The sequence below is a fragment of the Triticum urartu genome, unplaced genomic scaffold, assembly GCF_003073215.2.
Source record: "Triticum urartu cultivar G1812 unplaced genomic scaffold, Tu2.1 TuUngrouped_contig_5472, whole genome shotgun sequence".
Classification (NCBI taxonomy): domain Eukaryota; kingdom Viridiplantae; phylum Streptophyta; class Magnoliopsida; order Poales; family Poaceae; genus Triticum; species Triticum urartu.
Genome location: NW_024116150.1, coordinates 1 through 15,172, shown reverse-complemented (window position 1 = coordinate 15,172; position 15,172 = coordinate 1). Strand labels below are relative to the sequence as shown.

Below are 15,172 nucleotides of genomic sequence, written 5' to 3'. Positions count from 1 at the left end.
CAGGGGCCTGGCCACATGTGGAGGGGCTAACAATGGCGAGGCTTTCGGCGGAGCGGCGAACGGCGACGGCGATGGAGCGGGCGAGGGTGCTCTTGGGTGACGCCCGCGCTTCTTGTGGCCAGGAGCTCGAGTCGGCGGCATGAGAGATGGTGGGAAGGGTATCTGTAGCAGTCTTCTTGGATGCGAATTTCTGATGTTCCGACGGCACATGAGGCAAAACAAAGAAAAGGTTAGTATACTTGGTGCATCTCATATGAGTAAGAAACAGCTGCAGTTGAGCAAGAAACACCTTGATCATCATAAATACGGAGTAAATAAATTTCACTCATGGCAACACCTCCAGATGTAAGAACAGGGTATTCAGTAAGCATATGCTTATCTCGAGCTGTATGGAATCATTATAAAAAATATATATAGTGCCAATTCAGATTTGTTAATCCGTTTTCAGATGCTGGCACGATTGATTGATACCAGAAGAAAAATGATTGGATCAATCAGGCAGAGACATGCCTTCCCCCCAGATTTGTGCCACCTTTCAGCCTCCCGTACCGAAACTATAATAACCCGGCTCCACCTAACCACCGGCCGATAAGCCAGGCCGCCTCAAATCATTGCCGAATCACCAACCAAGAACACCCAGGGCAAGCCAATTTACAGTTATACAGTTGCATACATACGTCCCCCAAAAAAATCCCAGAAAATTCCAACCCAAGCTCTACGACTAATATCTCGCAAAAAAATGAAGAAGCTCTATGACTAATAGCACTGAAATCACCAAGGCCGCCGCGGATTCGCGAGCTCACCTGAGTTCAACGGAAGCGGCGTCCGTGCTCGCGCCCCATTCCTGAGCACCACCAAGTCCTCCTCCAGCCGCTGCAGAAACCAAGAGCGCCCAGAATCAGCTCGCCTGGATCACCGGAAGTAGTCCAAGAAAGAGACAAGCAAGCAAGCGAGCGAAAACCCAAGAAGAAGAAGACGGACCTGCGGCGGCGCGGGCGAGCGGGCAGGAGACGGAGACCAGCATCAACAGAAGCAGAAGCAGCGGCGGCGGCACGGGAAGCCGGTGGAGCGAGGAGGGCGGCGGGTCGTCCATCATCAGCACGGCAGGTCGTGGGGAGGAATGGAATGGCAGCGGCGGCAAGAGGATCACGGGGCAGTGGCATGTGGCTGGAGCGAGTCGCGGGGACCGAATGGGAAGAGAGGAGAATGAAGCTGAGGCTGCTCGGTGTATGGTGGTTCGGTGGCGAGGGAGGGGAGAGGGGGGGGGGGTCTGGGAAGGGAAGCGCGTGAGCGGTGGAGGAAAGGGGGTGGACGCGGCCAAGGGGAGGGGGGAGAAAGGCGGGCGAAAGAGACCGGCCAGCGCGACGACAATCGTCATTTATTTTCCTTAAAAATAAATAAATGCTTTCCTTTTCTGTTTATTTTCTTATAGTAGTATATTATTAAAGCTTGGCAAAAAAGGCTGGACGCGTTAACGCTATTTTTTTCGTATTTTGTTGTTGTTGCTTTTTTTGGCCTGTTTTAAATGCTTTCCTTTTCTGTTTATTTTGTTTATAGGTTCGTTTTCTCTTCCGGCTGAAGCAAAGGGAATGAAAAGGGAATCATTTAAAGCAGGCCAAAAGAGAGGAAAAAAGAAGAAGATTTGCAAATCACGGGTTCGCAAAGTGTTTAAAAGTCTTGAGCTGAGTTTGCGCCGACGTCCTGCCAATTAGCAGGGTAGACTGTGCGCCATGGAGAGTTTTTGTCCATGTTTGACAATTCGGATTTGCTAATTCTCGTATGTAGGACTAACAAAGCCGCATCTAACTGCTGCATCATTTGATCGATCAATTGGAAAGAAATGAAGAAACAAATTCCGCACAAATCATTGCATAAAATCAAATGGTGTGAAGGTGATTCTCATGTATTCCCTTCGTTCATGAATATAAGATGTTCCATCTTTTCTGTGAACCAGATGGTAGACACGTTTTAGTATGTTTGTTCACCCATTTCACTTCGTATGTACTACACTTATATCGAAACATCCAAACACCTTATATTTGTGTGAACGAAGGGAATGGATGAGACCCAGCCACCTCCTTGAAAATAACGTGGAAATTCAACTCGTGCGTGCGTGCTTACGGACATGGACCGGGAGACCAAGCACGACGGATTGTTTACTTGTGGTGCAACTTATACCTCGTAATAATAATTTGGTTTACATGGATGGGAGGTGGCCCAGAAGCAGAGCAGTTGACCGTGACCAGCAGCAACAGTATTTTTCTTTAATCGCAAATAAAGTATCACCAAGACTCACATGCCGCATTGATCACTGATTTGGACGTGATCCTCCTTGGCTCTCCTCATCAAGTGCCCCCCGAATTACTCTACAATCAAGTGGCGGTTATCCGTGACCCATTCCACCTCGCCATCGACCGTTAACGAGTGGATTAACTTAAGTACTACTACTAGAGCGTCTGACGACGCGGGATAAAATACTTGATCTTGCCTCGTTTCGGTGTCGACACGATCTTTGAGCTACGAAAGAGAGAGAGAGTAACAAAAATACAATAGCAGGTGACGTGATGCAGTCATGACTCCTGCATTATTTTAGGAGCTAAACTGCGCTCCAGATCCGGCACCCTATTCTGCCTGGAGTGCCTGGCTTAGGAATAGAAATGCCAAAACCTCACCTCTTTGAGCCTGACTAAGAATCTAGGGGGAAAATCCTGACGGAAAAACGTCACAGATTCAGAGAGAAGACTGGAGATGAAAGATGACAATGCGCGCATAAAGGGAAAAGATGGTACTACCAAATGTTGGTAACCTGTCAATTAACCGTAACCGATGTGTCTGTTGTTCATTCCTCCAACTCCAACTATTTGACTGCGACCAACCAGCAGATAACTGTAGGACCGGTATACCACAAAGAGAGAACATCTTAGGTGACCATGATAGAGCTATCAGCGCGAGAGCGGCGGCTAAACTACTACTACATCAGTGGCTTTCGCGAGACAACAGAGTTCTGGAGATGCGGCAAGGCTTCTTATCTCGAGACCCAGACTAGCGGAAGTAAACCGACACGAGGGGGATGTCGACGTCGTTCTCGTCCTCGTCCTCGCAGGCCACGCCGATGTCCAGGTGCCTCCGGTACTCGGGGACGTCCACCTTGGCCACCTCCCTGGCGATGTCGACCACCTTCTTGGTCAGCCGGTCCTTGTGCCTCGCAAACATGTTGTTGTACAGCAGGGAGGTGCCGCACGAGATGCTGTAGGCGGTGAGGCCCTTGTCGGCGAACCACTGCAGGAGCTCGGCGAGGGTGAGGTTGCCCTGGACGGACCACCGGTCCCACACGGTCCAGCTCGTCTCCTTGTGCTTCATGACCTTGGGCGGGACCGGCTCGGCCATCGAGAAGAGTGGGAGGGCGAGGTTCGCGAATGTGTTGCGGTAGTCCTCGACGGGGTGCTCGCCGGCGATGACCTTGTACAGCTCGAGGCACACGAGTCCTGTGGCCATGGCGGTTGAGGGTGCAACGGGCGGGGGGGACGAGCCGGGTGCTCGCCGGCGATGACCTTGTACAGCGCGAGGCACACGAGTCCTGTGGCCATGGCGGTTGAGGTTGCAATGGCCGGGATGATCCTGCCTGCGATGAACTTGGCCTTCAGCTTGTCGACCTCTGGGATGCTGTAGTTCCTTGCACGCATGTTTGCTAATCCGGATATTAAGTCCATGTGGAAGTTGGTGTCATCATCCTGTACAAGCAAACTCAAGGCATTGTTACATGCTGAAGAGTACAGAAGGGTTGTGATGTGGATGTAAGCACTTGTGAACACTTGTGAACAAAACTTTTGAACCTAAGACTTGCTGATGCAAAGATTTGGGAATAAATACCTTCTCAAATTGGATAGGTTTCATTTGGAATCCTGGAGGTAGCATCTTGGCATATTCTTGCAACTTAGCCAGAAGATCTTCAATAACGGCGACATCATCAACTGAGGTGCTGGAAAGATTTGATGCCTTCTCATCTGTCACAATATTAACCCCTTGCTTTGGCTCAAACGTAGGAACTGCAATTTTGTTTACTACATCAGCCAGCTTACTAGTATCCTTTGCCCATTCAGGTATAGCAACCCCAAATGACTCCGCTCTCAATATCGAAGCAGACATGATGAAGTTAAGGTGAGATTGATCAGCAGCTGAAAACTGCAGTGCACGGGGGAAGCGCTTGGGGGCAGACCAGAAAGGAGCACCCATACTAGTGGCAGCATCTTCAGGAAAAGTGAATGTGAGCTGCTTCACGCGGTTTGAGAAATAATCCTCAAATCTGGCAAAAAACGAAAGGAGAGAGATTTTAACTTGAGCCAAAACGTGAAGCACAAAAATGAGCTACACACACCTCTAAGGAAAAGAGAAGTTATAGAAGAAGTACGGTACTTCATGCCAATGCCTTGTGAACGCAAGGTGATATAATCTCAAGTTCTCAACAGTACTAGTCTATACAGATCACACAATTGAATGTTCAAATAAAAGTGAAAACGGCTGAATCACATCATCCATGCCTGGTAGACCGAGCTAATATTTTTTTGTCATGAATTATCTAGACAACTAAGTTAGCAGCTTAAAATCTAGTTGAGAGCCTAGCAAAAATGTAACAAAATTCATGTAAAGGAGAATGTGATGTTTTTGTTATAAATTATCTAGACAACCAAGTCAGCAGCTTAAAATCCAGTTGAGAACCTAGCAAAAATGTAACAATATTCATGCAAAGGAGAACGTAACAAACAAAGGCAGAAAAGAGAATGTACTTCAGTCGGGCCCAGCTTATGCAATCATCAAATGTACTGCACCGGTCCTTGTTAAGACACTCAGAGACACGTTCAAGCAATTCTCTTGCTTGAGCATCACCTGCCTTCCTCATTGCAGCAGCATATTGAGCAGGGTTAGACAGAAAAGAGTTCACTTCATTTGGCGTTTTCTCGAGCAAACCCTCAAACTCTGAACGAGCCCATGTCAAGCAGTGATCAATGTTGTGTGGAAAAGAATGGACTGTGCACATAGGCGCCTGCTTCTCAGGAGGATCTCTTGAAGCCCCGTAATTTTCAGTAAGGTGAGGAATCACCATTTGAGTATTGCACTTTGCGCCCAATGTACCTGACTCCAGTAGTGGCTTCTGGAAGTACAGGCACCTCATGTCCATATACATCCTGGCATTGACATTATCAAGTGCATTGATGACAACATCTAGGCCCTCCCAGAATGTGTCATGGAAGACATTCTCGGTATCTGGACAGGCACGGTTCTGGAGAGCATCAATGTGAAGGCTGGGGTTGATAGCACTAGCGGCTGTAGCAGCCACAGTAGACTTTGCCTGTCCAATATTCCAATCACGGAACAAGAATTGACGGCTTAAATTACTTTTCTCAATGATATCATCATCTGTTATGGTTAACTTTCCCTTGCTGCTACAAGACACCCCCATTAACGCAAGGTTTTTCAGGAATTCACATCCAAGAGCACCAGACCCTACAACAAAAGTATTAGCCTCCTCCATTTTCTTCTGAAGCTTGGAACCAAATACAGAGACCTGAGCATCATAGCGGTTGTTTGATGGCTTCAAGTCTTGGGGTTCCATCGGATATGTTGGCAGGGATTCAACAGAGTCAAAGTAGAAGAACTGCATAAATTGGAGCTTAATCAGAAAAGGATAATGTGTGACCATTAAGAACAAAAGACAGGTGGATCAGAGCACAAACCTGGTTGAGAGGATGGAACTTCCCTGAACAAGCCTTCACAACTTCTTGACCAACAATACCACCAAACATCGCAGCCATAGGGTTCAATACAGCTCGAGAACCACTTGCAAACTGTCGGAATAGTTTCTCATCAATAGTGTCCAGCTTGCGATCAGCTGAGGCTTCATTAATAGCAGCAGCAATCTTCAGAAAACTTTGAGCATCCTCCTCACAACCAGCAGCAGGGCAGCGTCCATGGTCTTTCTTAAATTTGTCCAGAGCTTGAAATGCCAGATGAAGCACAGGGGGGCGCTCAAACTTTGAGAAGTCACTCAGAAGAACTTCTCCAGGATCTGTCATGGCATCTCTTAGTGCCTTGAAGCATAGCACCTTTGGTTCCTTCACTTGTGTGACAATTCCACCTTTTACATAAATGCCAAAGTTACTTGTGTCCTCCTCGATGCTAAATGAAAACGGTCTTGCATTTTTAACCTTCCTTGGTTTTCCATCATTCAGTTCTGTCATACCATGGACCTCAGAGAAAACAACAAGATCACCATCTTGGAATTCAAGCCGTTCATCATCAACACAGGATATCAGGGCAGGATTATCATTGCTGATCGATGCAATTATACCAGTATGCGGATCTTCACCATCAACATCAAGAACAGTAAACTTTGGTCCAAAGTCACAAAAGACACTACCAAAAAGGCCACAGACTTCAGATTTGATAAAGGAAATAGGAGGCTGGTGGTTGTGACAATAATCATCAAATTCATAAGCCTTGTCTAAATCTATATCAGTGAAAACAACAGCCTGCCATGAAAATAAGCTACAAGTTAGACAGTCATATCAAAGCGAAGTGTATGTGAAATCTGAAGTGGTGTATGCAGCAGGCTACAAATAAGGTCAGGGGTCAGCAACAAAAAGTTTGCAAGTGGAAAACAATGGATTTTGACAGCAAGGACTAGAGACAAACCTGGAACTTAGACAGGTGCTCCGTCGTTAGTTCTTCTGTCAGAGCTGATATAAGAACAGCATTGTTCAGCTCCTGCAGCTTTGCTACACAAGCAGCAGCCCTGTTCTTCCCAATGTCATCCTCAGATAAAAAGAAATTGCCAGACAAGTCCCACATCTCCACAGTTTTTACATCATGTATAGTGACAGACTTGACTCCAGCAAGGGCAAGATTCTTTGCTGCAAAAAAGGTCAGCATGTATGTTTAATACAACAGGCATAACACATAAGAAATGTGGCGTATAGTTGCAGAACCTGCTAAGACTTTTAACTAGTATAAACATTTAAAAAGAATTGGCTAGCCACAAACAGCACAAGTACTGCACCCATCCCCAAGTTTCATTCGCATTGCTAATCAATAAATCAAAGGAGCATCCAGCAATACCCAGTTTAGCTGTTATGGACCATTACATGCCCAACACGGTGGGTTAAAAACTTTCAGCAATTTCAGATCAGTATCTCTACCATATTTGGGCAATATCACCTCTACAACAAACAAAAACAAACCCACAGACTAGCTAATCACTTAATCTGCATGGATTGGGCATTGGTGTAGAATTTTCCAGTACAATTCTGCATCTAGAATACGGTAACGTGGTAAGCCTTTTGTATAAACATATGAAATTTATATAGACAGAAATAGCACAAGCACTCATACCCCATCCCCGGGTTCCATTCCCATTGGTACTGAAACAAGCATCTAGAAGTTCGCAGTCTAGCTGTCAGAGCATCCCATCCCCAACACAAGCGTTTAAAAACGTCCAGCGAATCCAGACCAGTATCTACCAGAGTTCAGGCAATATCAGCACTACATAGCAGACAAAAACAGACCCCATAGACCAGTCAATCTCTACATGGAATGGACATTGATACAGAATTTCCCAGGGCAATTCAGAATATGCAGTATGCCATTGCAACAAACTAAATATTTATACGATAAGTATCAACCAGATCAGTATATGCGGTACGTCATTGCAATTCAGTATATGCAGTATGTCATTGCAACAAACTAAACAATTCCAGATCAGTATCAGCCAGAGTTTGCGCAATAGCAGCACTACATAGCAGGCAAAAACAGACCCCATAGCATAGACCAGTCAATCTCTACACGGAACGAACATTGGTGCAGAATTTCCCAGCACAATTCAGTGTATGCACGACATGTCATTGCAACGAACTAATAAACAAAAAATGGCAGGCGGAGAAGGGATTAGCAGACGTAACCAATTTCGGCGCCAAGCCCGTTGAGCCCGGAGACGAGGACGTCGGAGGCGAAGAGGCGGCGCATCCTCTTGGCGTCCCCTCCGCGGCCGTTTTCGTCCCCCGCCGCGGCGTCGGACGGCCTCTTGGACGGGAGCATGGCGCGCAGGCCCCTGCGCAGCAGCCGCCGTAAGCACCCCATGGTCGAAACGCGCGCCCAATCCGAAACAGCAGGGAGCGGAGAAGACCATGCCTCCCGCGCGAGGCGAGCGCTAAGTACTACCAATCGGGGGAACGGAGCGGAAGGAACGTACCTGTGGCTGGCAGCGCGTTTGGACTGGTGGGGAGGATGACGGGGAGGGTTTATATGCGGGGAGGCCGGATTGGCTGCTCGCGAATTTTAGGGTGGGTTTGAAAGCGGGGGTTCAGTGCTTGCCCATTTCGAAACCCGGCTAGCGCTGGCACTCTCCGATGTGCTACTGTCTGCCAACCGTGTTGTGGTTGTACAAGATTTCAAAATACAAACTCGATGACCAATTTTTGTTTTTGATGAATCGGTCACCGGGGGGAGGAACCCCCGCCGGTATGTTGACCTCGGTTCCAATAGAGATTGATCTGGCTTATGTGGGAGACCGGATGAAAACCATTGATTGGTTGATATCCCTGCGATAGTTGGTAACTTGGCACTTCCAGTTGATCTTGTTGTGTTGGAGATGTAGGATAAGAGCTTTCCTATTTATATTTTTTGGGGGAATGAAGAAAACCGGACCGAAAATCATATACGGTCACAGTGAAACACACGCATACAAAAGGATCAATGTGACAATACAAGGACCAATCACGTAAGCACAGGTGGTTAAGAGATGCAGCACCGGTTATGTCATAAGAAAATACGTTACATGACACCGCAAGCAAAAGAGAGAGGTTGACATGGCTGGACAAAGGTGGCTAGCACGGAGGCAAACTTAGAGTTCGCCAGAGCACACCAACATCAATACGCAACCATGCACGGCCAATTTTTTGTCGCATTTGTAAGTACATCCTCGTCACGCAGCTAGAGGACCAACCATTTTTGTCTCAATTGCAATTCCATCCTCGACATGCAATTGGGGGTCTCATCTTTTTTTTTCTTGTCTCAGTCGCAACTCCACCCTCGACACATAAGTTGGGCCGAACCCATTTTTCGTTCTAGTTGCAAGTCAAACTACACCCCAACGTGCAATTGGGGGCTGCATTTTTTCTTTTCTTTCTGAGTTGCAAGTCCACTCTCTATACACAATTGGGGATCCAACCAATTTTGTCCCAAGTTACATCTTCGCCACTGACATGCAACTGGGGCCCTCGCTTTTTTCCCAGTCACAAGTCCACCCTGACTACACAATTAGGCCCTGCCCCTTTTTGTCTGAATTACACAAGTCCACCCTCGACACATTACTTAGGTGACGGTGTAGAAAACGGTCAGATCCCTCGGTAGGGGTCTTGCATAGCTGAAGTCTCAGTTCGAAGGTCACACGAGAATTTACCTAGGTTTAAGCCTTCGGAGAGTAATCCCCTACATCCTACTCGTGTTTCTTATTCATGGGGGAGGGATACCTCATGCTGGGGTTACAATGGTGTGGATGAGATGGCTACCAAGAGTTGGTCTATCTAAGATTAGCCTCCCATTATATACACGTCGAAGGCTAGGCTTTTGCAGAAAAAGATGCGATCCAGGTGCCGCCACCACCAACTTGGGAGTCAAGATGATCGCCAGGTGCTTATCTTCCCATTTGGTCTCCCTTCAGTCGCTGGGCCTCGTGAGCCCTCTGGCGGGTCTTCTGTTGGGCTCCCCTTGGTGAGCCACCTCCGATGTTTGACACCGTCATGGGAGGCCAATCATTTTTGTACGAGTTACAACTCCACCCCTGACATGAAATTGGTGGGGGTCGTCTTTTTTCTTGTCCCAGTTGCAAGTCCACCCTCGACACGCAATTGGGCCCAACCCAAATTTGTCCTAGTTGCAAGTCCAACTACACCTCTAGAAGCAATTGGGGGCCCGCCTTTTTCTTCCAGTTGCCATTACATCCTCAATACGCAACTAGGGGGCCGACCAATTTTGTCACAATCGTAACTTCACCCTTGGTACACATATAGGGGCCCTACCCATTTTTGTGTCAGTTGCAACTTCATCCTCGAGACACAACTTGTCTTGACCGAGTTGTCACCCTTGACTCGAAACTCAACCAACCCAGTTGCATGTGCACCCTCGATACACAACTATTCCTGACCCAGTTGCATATCCACCACCGACACACAACTCACCCGACCCAGTTGCATGTCATATAAATTTGATTATTTTTTTGAATTTTTTCCGCAATGCAACTTATAAAATGTTCACTGTATTTTAAAGAAATCATCGTGTATTTATAAAGTCTTCATCATGTACTTTGAAAGAAAATATTCACCTCGTCCTAAAAGATGTTTGCCATGCATTTTAAAAGGTTTATCATGTATTTTTAAAATGTCTTATGTGTGTCTTTAAATTTGTGACAATTATTAGAATTCATGAACATTTTTTAAATTCGCTTTTTTTAATTCTTGAATATTTTTCAAATTTGTGATTTTTATTGACTACATGAACATGTTTCTTATTCATGAACAATGTTGGAATTTGTGAACATATTTTCATATTCATGAATATTATCCAAAATTCGTGAACATTTTTGAAAAGAGCATTTTTGACACCCAAATAGACTAATTTGTTTGAAAAGGAAAAGAAAACCCCTTTTTTACGTGCCCATGTAGGCGCTGACATACAGTTCCTGAACCTAGAAGTGAAAGGAAGTAACTTAGGGCCTATTCTGATGTCTTACAACTTCTCAAGAAATTCTCAGATTCAGCTTCTGGACTTGGCTTCTCGCTTCACCTGGCGCTGGGATTTCGTTCGGTAGGAGTAGTAGAGCTTCTCGAGCGCTGGCTTCTCGCTACAGCACGCTTGCAGGCCAGCTGGTGGGACTGCAGGCCTGCTCGTCCCAGCTTGGGCCGGCTGGAAGCAGCCCATTGCGGGCGCAAAGTGAAGCCCACAGGCCGAAAGAGAGAGAGAGAGAGAGAGAGAGAGAGAGAGAGAAAGGATGGCTGGGCTGATTTTGATGGGGTTTTTTTTCAGAGGAGCAATTTTCCTGCGATTTTGTGGCTGTACAGAGAGCTATCCAGAGAGCTATTTTTACTACTGTAGTGTTCAAAGAATAGCACAAATGTATATTTTAAACTATCACTAGTATTCCCAGTTAAGACAAGTTATACCAATGATGAATGACTAGTTTTGTCATGTGTCGTACAACAAAAATTTCATGAACATAATGTGTCATATTTGTATATACGTTTGCAAATCAAAATGGGCACACATCTAAAGGCATGAACACGATCACTTCACCAGCTAAGAGCAATGGTGGTAGCTAGTTCGTGTCTAACAAATCCATGTTAGGACCACTTTCCGTCGGTATTGAAACATCCGGTGCATTTGGAGGAATAACATTCTTCTTGTCTCTCTCTAGAATAGTTGGGACATAATTCGGATCCCTCTCACATCGAAGAAAGTGGAGATCCTCTTTGTCATCGAGACAGACGTAGTTGTGTCTTCAAACTTCATGAACTCGCAAGGGCCACTAGACCAACACGCTTGGAACCTCCACGCTGTCAAGCAAACTGCAACTCCAGTTCTGCTTCGATACTGGCGCCTCGGACCTATGAGAAGACCAATCGGATGATAACATTGCAGCGGAGTTAAGAGATTTTTGAAGAAAAAGGAGATGACATAGGTGCGTCGAAGCACTATCGGCACTTGGCTTGCCGACCAACCGACGCTTCACCTTTAAGTCTGGCAGTTGAGATGCCTATATAGCGTTGCTACCCGGCCTAGTAGAGCATCGAGGAATACAATGAACACTAGTGACAAGCGACCAAAAAAAAAAGTAATAGAACATCTTCTACGGAAACAAATGAATGAAAATCAAGAATACAGCTCAAAAGTGCTGCACCATTAGCACATTGTTTTCTACCGAGTAACTAGATTGGCACCAGGCTTGGAACGTAAGGGATTAACTCGTAGCTATAGGCATTTTCTTTTGGGTACTTAACATGTGTGTTTGAATCTGGATGGTGATAGATCAAGCCATACATAGTAGCCACATGCCTAACTCCTTCTATGGTTTGGCTATCATAGCACATGAGATTGTAAGATTCTCCTTGGAACAATATACGGTCATTAGACATGGTTGTCATTATGTGTATATGGCATGGGACATTTACATGACACCAAACCCATCGTGGCGGATTGGAGCCATCCGTCCCATGTTAGTTGTTGTTGGGACAGATGTATCTAGACGTATTTCAGTACTAGATAAATATTTTTAAGCAACAATATAATTAATATGGGGCCGAGTAATTTTGTAGTAGCCCTAGTTGCAAGTTGACCCCTTGACTCGCTAATGGGGCTTTTTTTCTAGTTGTAGGTGCCTCAGTTGCAAGTCAACCCTTGACTCGCAACTGCGGCTTTTTTCATAGGTTGTAGGAGCACCCCTGGCCCCGACTCTTCAGTTGCAAGTCAACCCTCGACTCGCAATTTGCTATTTTTTCATAGGGTTGTAGTTGCATGAGGGGGGACCTGACCCAGTTGCATGTCAACTATCGACACACAATTGGGCTTCTCCATAGGTTATAGGATTGTACTTGCGCTTCTTCACAGTTGTAGGTGCCCAAGTTGCAAGTCAACCCTCGACTCGTAACTGGGGCTTTTTCGTAGGTGTAGTTTCCCTAGTTGCAAGTCGGCCATCGACTCGCAACTAGGGACCCCTAGTTGCAAGTCAACCATTGACTTACAATTAGGGATTTTTTCTTTCATAATTATAGTTTGCAAGTCCACCTTTTTACTCGAAACTGGGTTCTTTTCTGTAGTTTTGTAGCTTTTCTCTAGTTGCAAGTCCACGTTCAACTCGCAACAAGGCCTACTAGAATAGAATCATCGTTCATTTCCTAAGCTGCACATCAGTGTCCAATCTTCATGTTCAGTGTTCATTGCTCCCTTGGCAGACCAATGTTCAGTGTCCATTTGTTGTTTGATACATGATTGAACATGTTTTAGACTTCCATTTTTATACATCACTAATCAAATGACCGGGTTAATTTTAGAGCACCGAGTGTTCTTACTCTCTGCACCTATTTTATTGTTGAACCACTACATATGAACTTACTAGTACTGGACCTATGACCATTTTTTTCACTACTTTCGATGGAATCGTAACAGTGGAAGTCATGAATTCGAAACCTACCTGTAGAGTACAGGCACTGGACATACCTGTAATAGGTATTGGCGAAGTGTTGCCCGAATTTTTTTAATTGATGATACTCTAGCTTTTGTTTAATATTTCTATAGGACTCGCTCAAATTTTTTATTTACAAGCGCATGCGTTGTACCTACTGTCATTATCAGCTTTTATTGTCCCAAACTGAACTTGACATACAAGCTTCCAGTCAGATGTGCTTTTTTGGTAGTGCTTCTACATGGATATGAACTACAGTGAATCAGACACCAATACTATTGATGAAGATAGTAACAACTATGCACCAGATTTTGAGACTGAAAAAAATCATGTCAACGTCGACCTTACTGAAACAGATGTATCGGACCACTTGTTGTGTGAGGGAGTAATATTTTTCACTATTTTTATCAGTGTAGGCAAAATTAAGAGCATTTTTTTTCCTGTACTCACCTTGTTTGTTTCCTTTTTCGTTTCAATTCATACAGTTCAACAGGAGCACAATGAGAGGAGAGAAAGAAGAAGACCATTCAAAATCCAAACAAGAAGGTACCTACCTCAGTACCTTCTTTTTGTAGCTACTTCTGTACCACTCACACAACTATAAACAATCAGGAATGCTTGTTATACAAACCATTTTTTGTCTCATTGCTCTTCCCCCCTTTTTTTATTGCAATACAGAGACCAGGAATGCAGGCACAAACAAGCAAAGAGGGACTGAATAGGAAAGAGCGACATCATATAGCAGGTGCAACATAAGATACATTTGACGAAGTAGTCAAGGGTGTTTGTAAGAGCAACCAAAAAATGGAGTTGGTGAGGAATTCAGGTTTTGGCTACTTGCTTGAACTAGGTGATTGCTATGTCCCAAGACATTTTTCTCAATGGGTTGCTGATCACAAGAGCACACAAAGAGGAAGCAATTGTGTTCAAACAAAGTGCCTCTTTTTCGCCCGCTTTTCTCCATCTAACCTTGTTTGACAAGCAAAGTGCCTCTTTATTTTTGCAAAGAGGCCCAGACCTGGGCGCAGTTTTTTTAGACAAACAAACAACTTATATACCTCAAAAGGCCTAGATACAAGGCCCATGTAAAACTTTAAGGCATGTGTCCACAAAGCTGAGGAGGAAGGGGGGCAGTGACAAACAAACAAACAGACCCGTTTTGGTCAAGTTGGTGTTGAGAGGCATGTTGGAGAACATGGTGGATTGTCTTGTGATACGGCTCACAGGAATTGAGTTTTGTGTCTATCAAAGACTACCTTGCGATTACACGAACATTTGCGGGTCAGGTGTGTGGGAAGGTGGCGCATGGCACGTGTGTCTGGGTGGCACACGACATGGCACAATGTCCGGACTTGGATTTGCAACTGCAAGTAAGTGAGTCAGATCTTGTTGGGCATTCATCTCTAGCTACTGACTACTGCCATCCCTCTACAAAGAGTTGTTCTACGCCTATGGAAGTCAACTTATAGGATGGAGGGGAGTGGGCCCTCAATGAAACTCAGGGGAAGTGGTCGTGAGATGTTAGTGAAATGTTTAGCGTGTGGGGGGGGGGGTCCATAGGTAAATCATCTATAAGCATAGGATTTTCGCTCTACAACCCAGTAAGGTCGGTTGATTGTGAACCCTCTTAGGACCCCATCGCTCATGTTTCACTAACGTGTGGGCCTTGCTGGAATGTGGGCACCCATGGCCACTAGGGGTTGTTACCGTGCGATCGCTTCCTTCAATCAACTCCACGGCTCGCTGCCCTCATCTCCTCCTCCTAACCAACTTCCTCGTTGTTGGGGAACGTAGTAATTTCAAAAAAATTCCTACGCACACGCAAGATCATGGTGATGCATAGCAACAAGAGGGGAGAGTGTGATCTACGTACCCTTGTAGACCGACAGCGGAAGCGTTAGCACAACGCGGTTGATGTAGTCGTACGTCTTCACGGCCCGACCGATC

At 45.6% G+C, this 15,172-nt stretch overlaps 2 protein-coding genes across 2 annotated transcripts; both read right to left on the bottom strand.

The window, feature by feature from the left end:
• Positions 1-4: 4 nt before the first annotated feature.
• LOC125529269 (protein MALE DISCOVERER 2-like) lies at positions 5-1,303 on the bottom strand (the record flags this gene model as incomplete). Its single annotated transcript, XM_048693674.1, is given in 3 exon segments — positions 5-190; positions 804-873; positions 982-1,303. Coding segments are annotated over 3 exon segments (371 nt in total), but the record flags the coding sequence as incomplete, so codon positions are not given.
• Positions 1,304-2,770: 1,467 nt separating this feature from the next.
• LOC125529270 (ubiquitin-activating enzyme E1 3) lies at positions 2,771-8,145 on the bottom strand. The gene is made up of 7 exons (XM_048693676.1): positions 7,953-8,145; positions 6,691-6,908; positions 5,733-6,527; positions 4,785-5,653; positions 3,871-4,303; positions 3,552-3,731; positions 2,771-3,459 (listed from the first exon to the last, which is right to left on the bottom strand). The coding sequence occupies exons 1-7, from the start codon at positions 8,128-8,130 to the stop codon at positions 3,043-3,045; spliced, it is 3,090 nt and encodes a 1,029-aa protein (XP_048549633.1). The 5' UTR covers positions 8,131-8,145; the 3' UTR covers positions 2,771-3,042.
• Positions 8,146-15,172: the final 7,027 nt, after the last annotated feature.

What these genes read in the sequence shown, in the direction of transcription:
- LOC125529270 (XM_048693676.1), bottom strand. Translation starts at nt 8,130, where the DNA reads ATGGGGTGCTTACGGCGGCTGCTGCGCAGGGGCCTGCGCGCCATGCTC. An exon ending in AACCTATCCAATTTGAGAAG is followed by an intron (nt 3,732 to 3,870) that starts GTATTTATTCCC and finishes TTGCTTGTACAG; the next exon opens with GATGATGACACCAACTTCCA. An exon ending in TGTGCCTCGCGCTGTACAAG is followed by an intron (nt 3,460 to 3,551) that starts GTCATCGCCGGC and finishes GAGCTGTACAAG; the next exon opens with GTCATCGCCGGCGAGCACCC.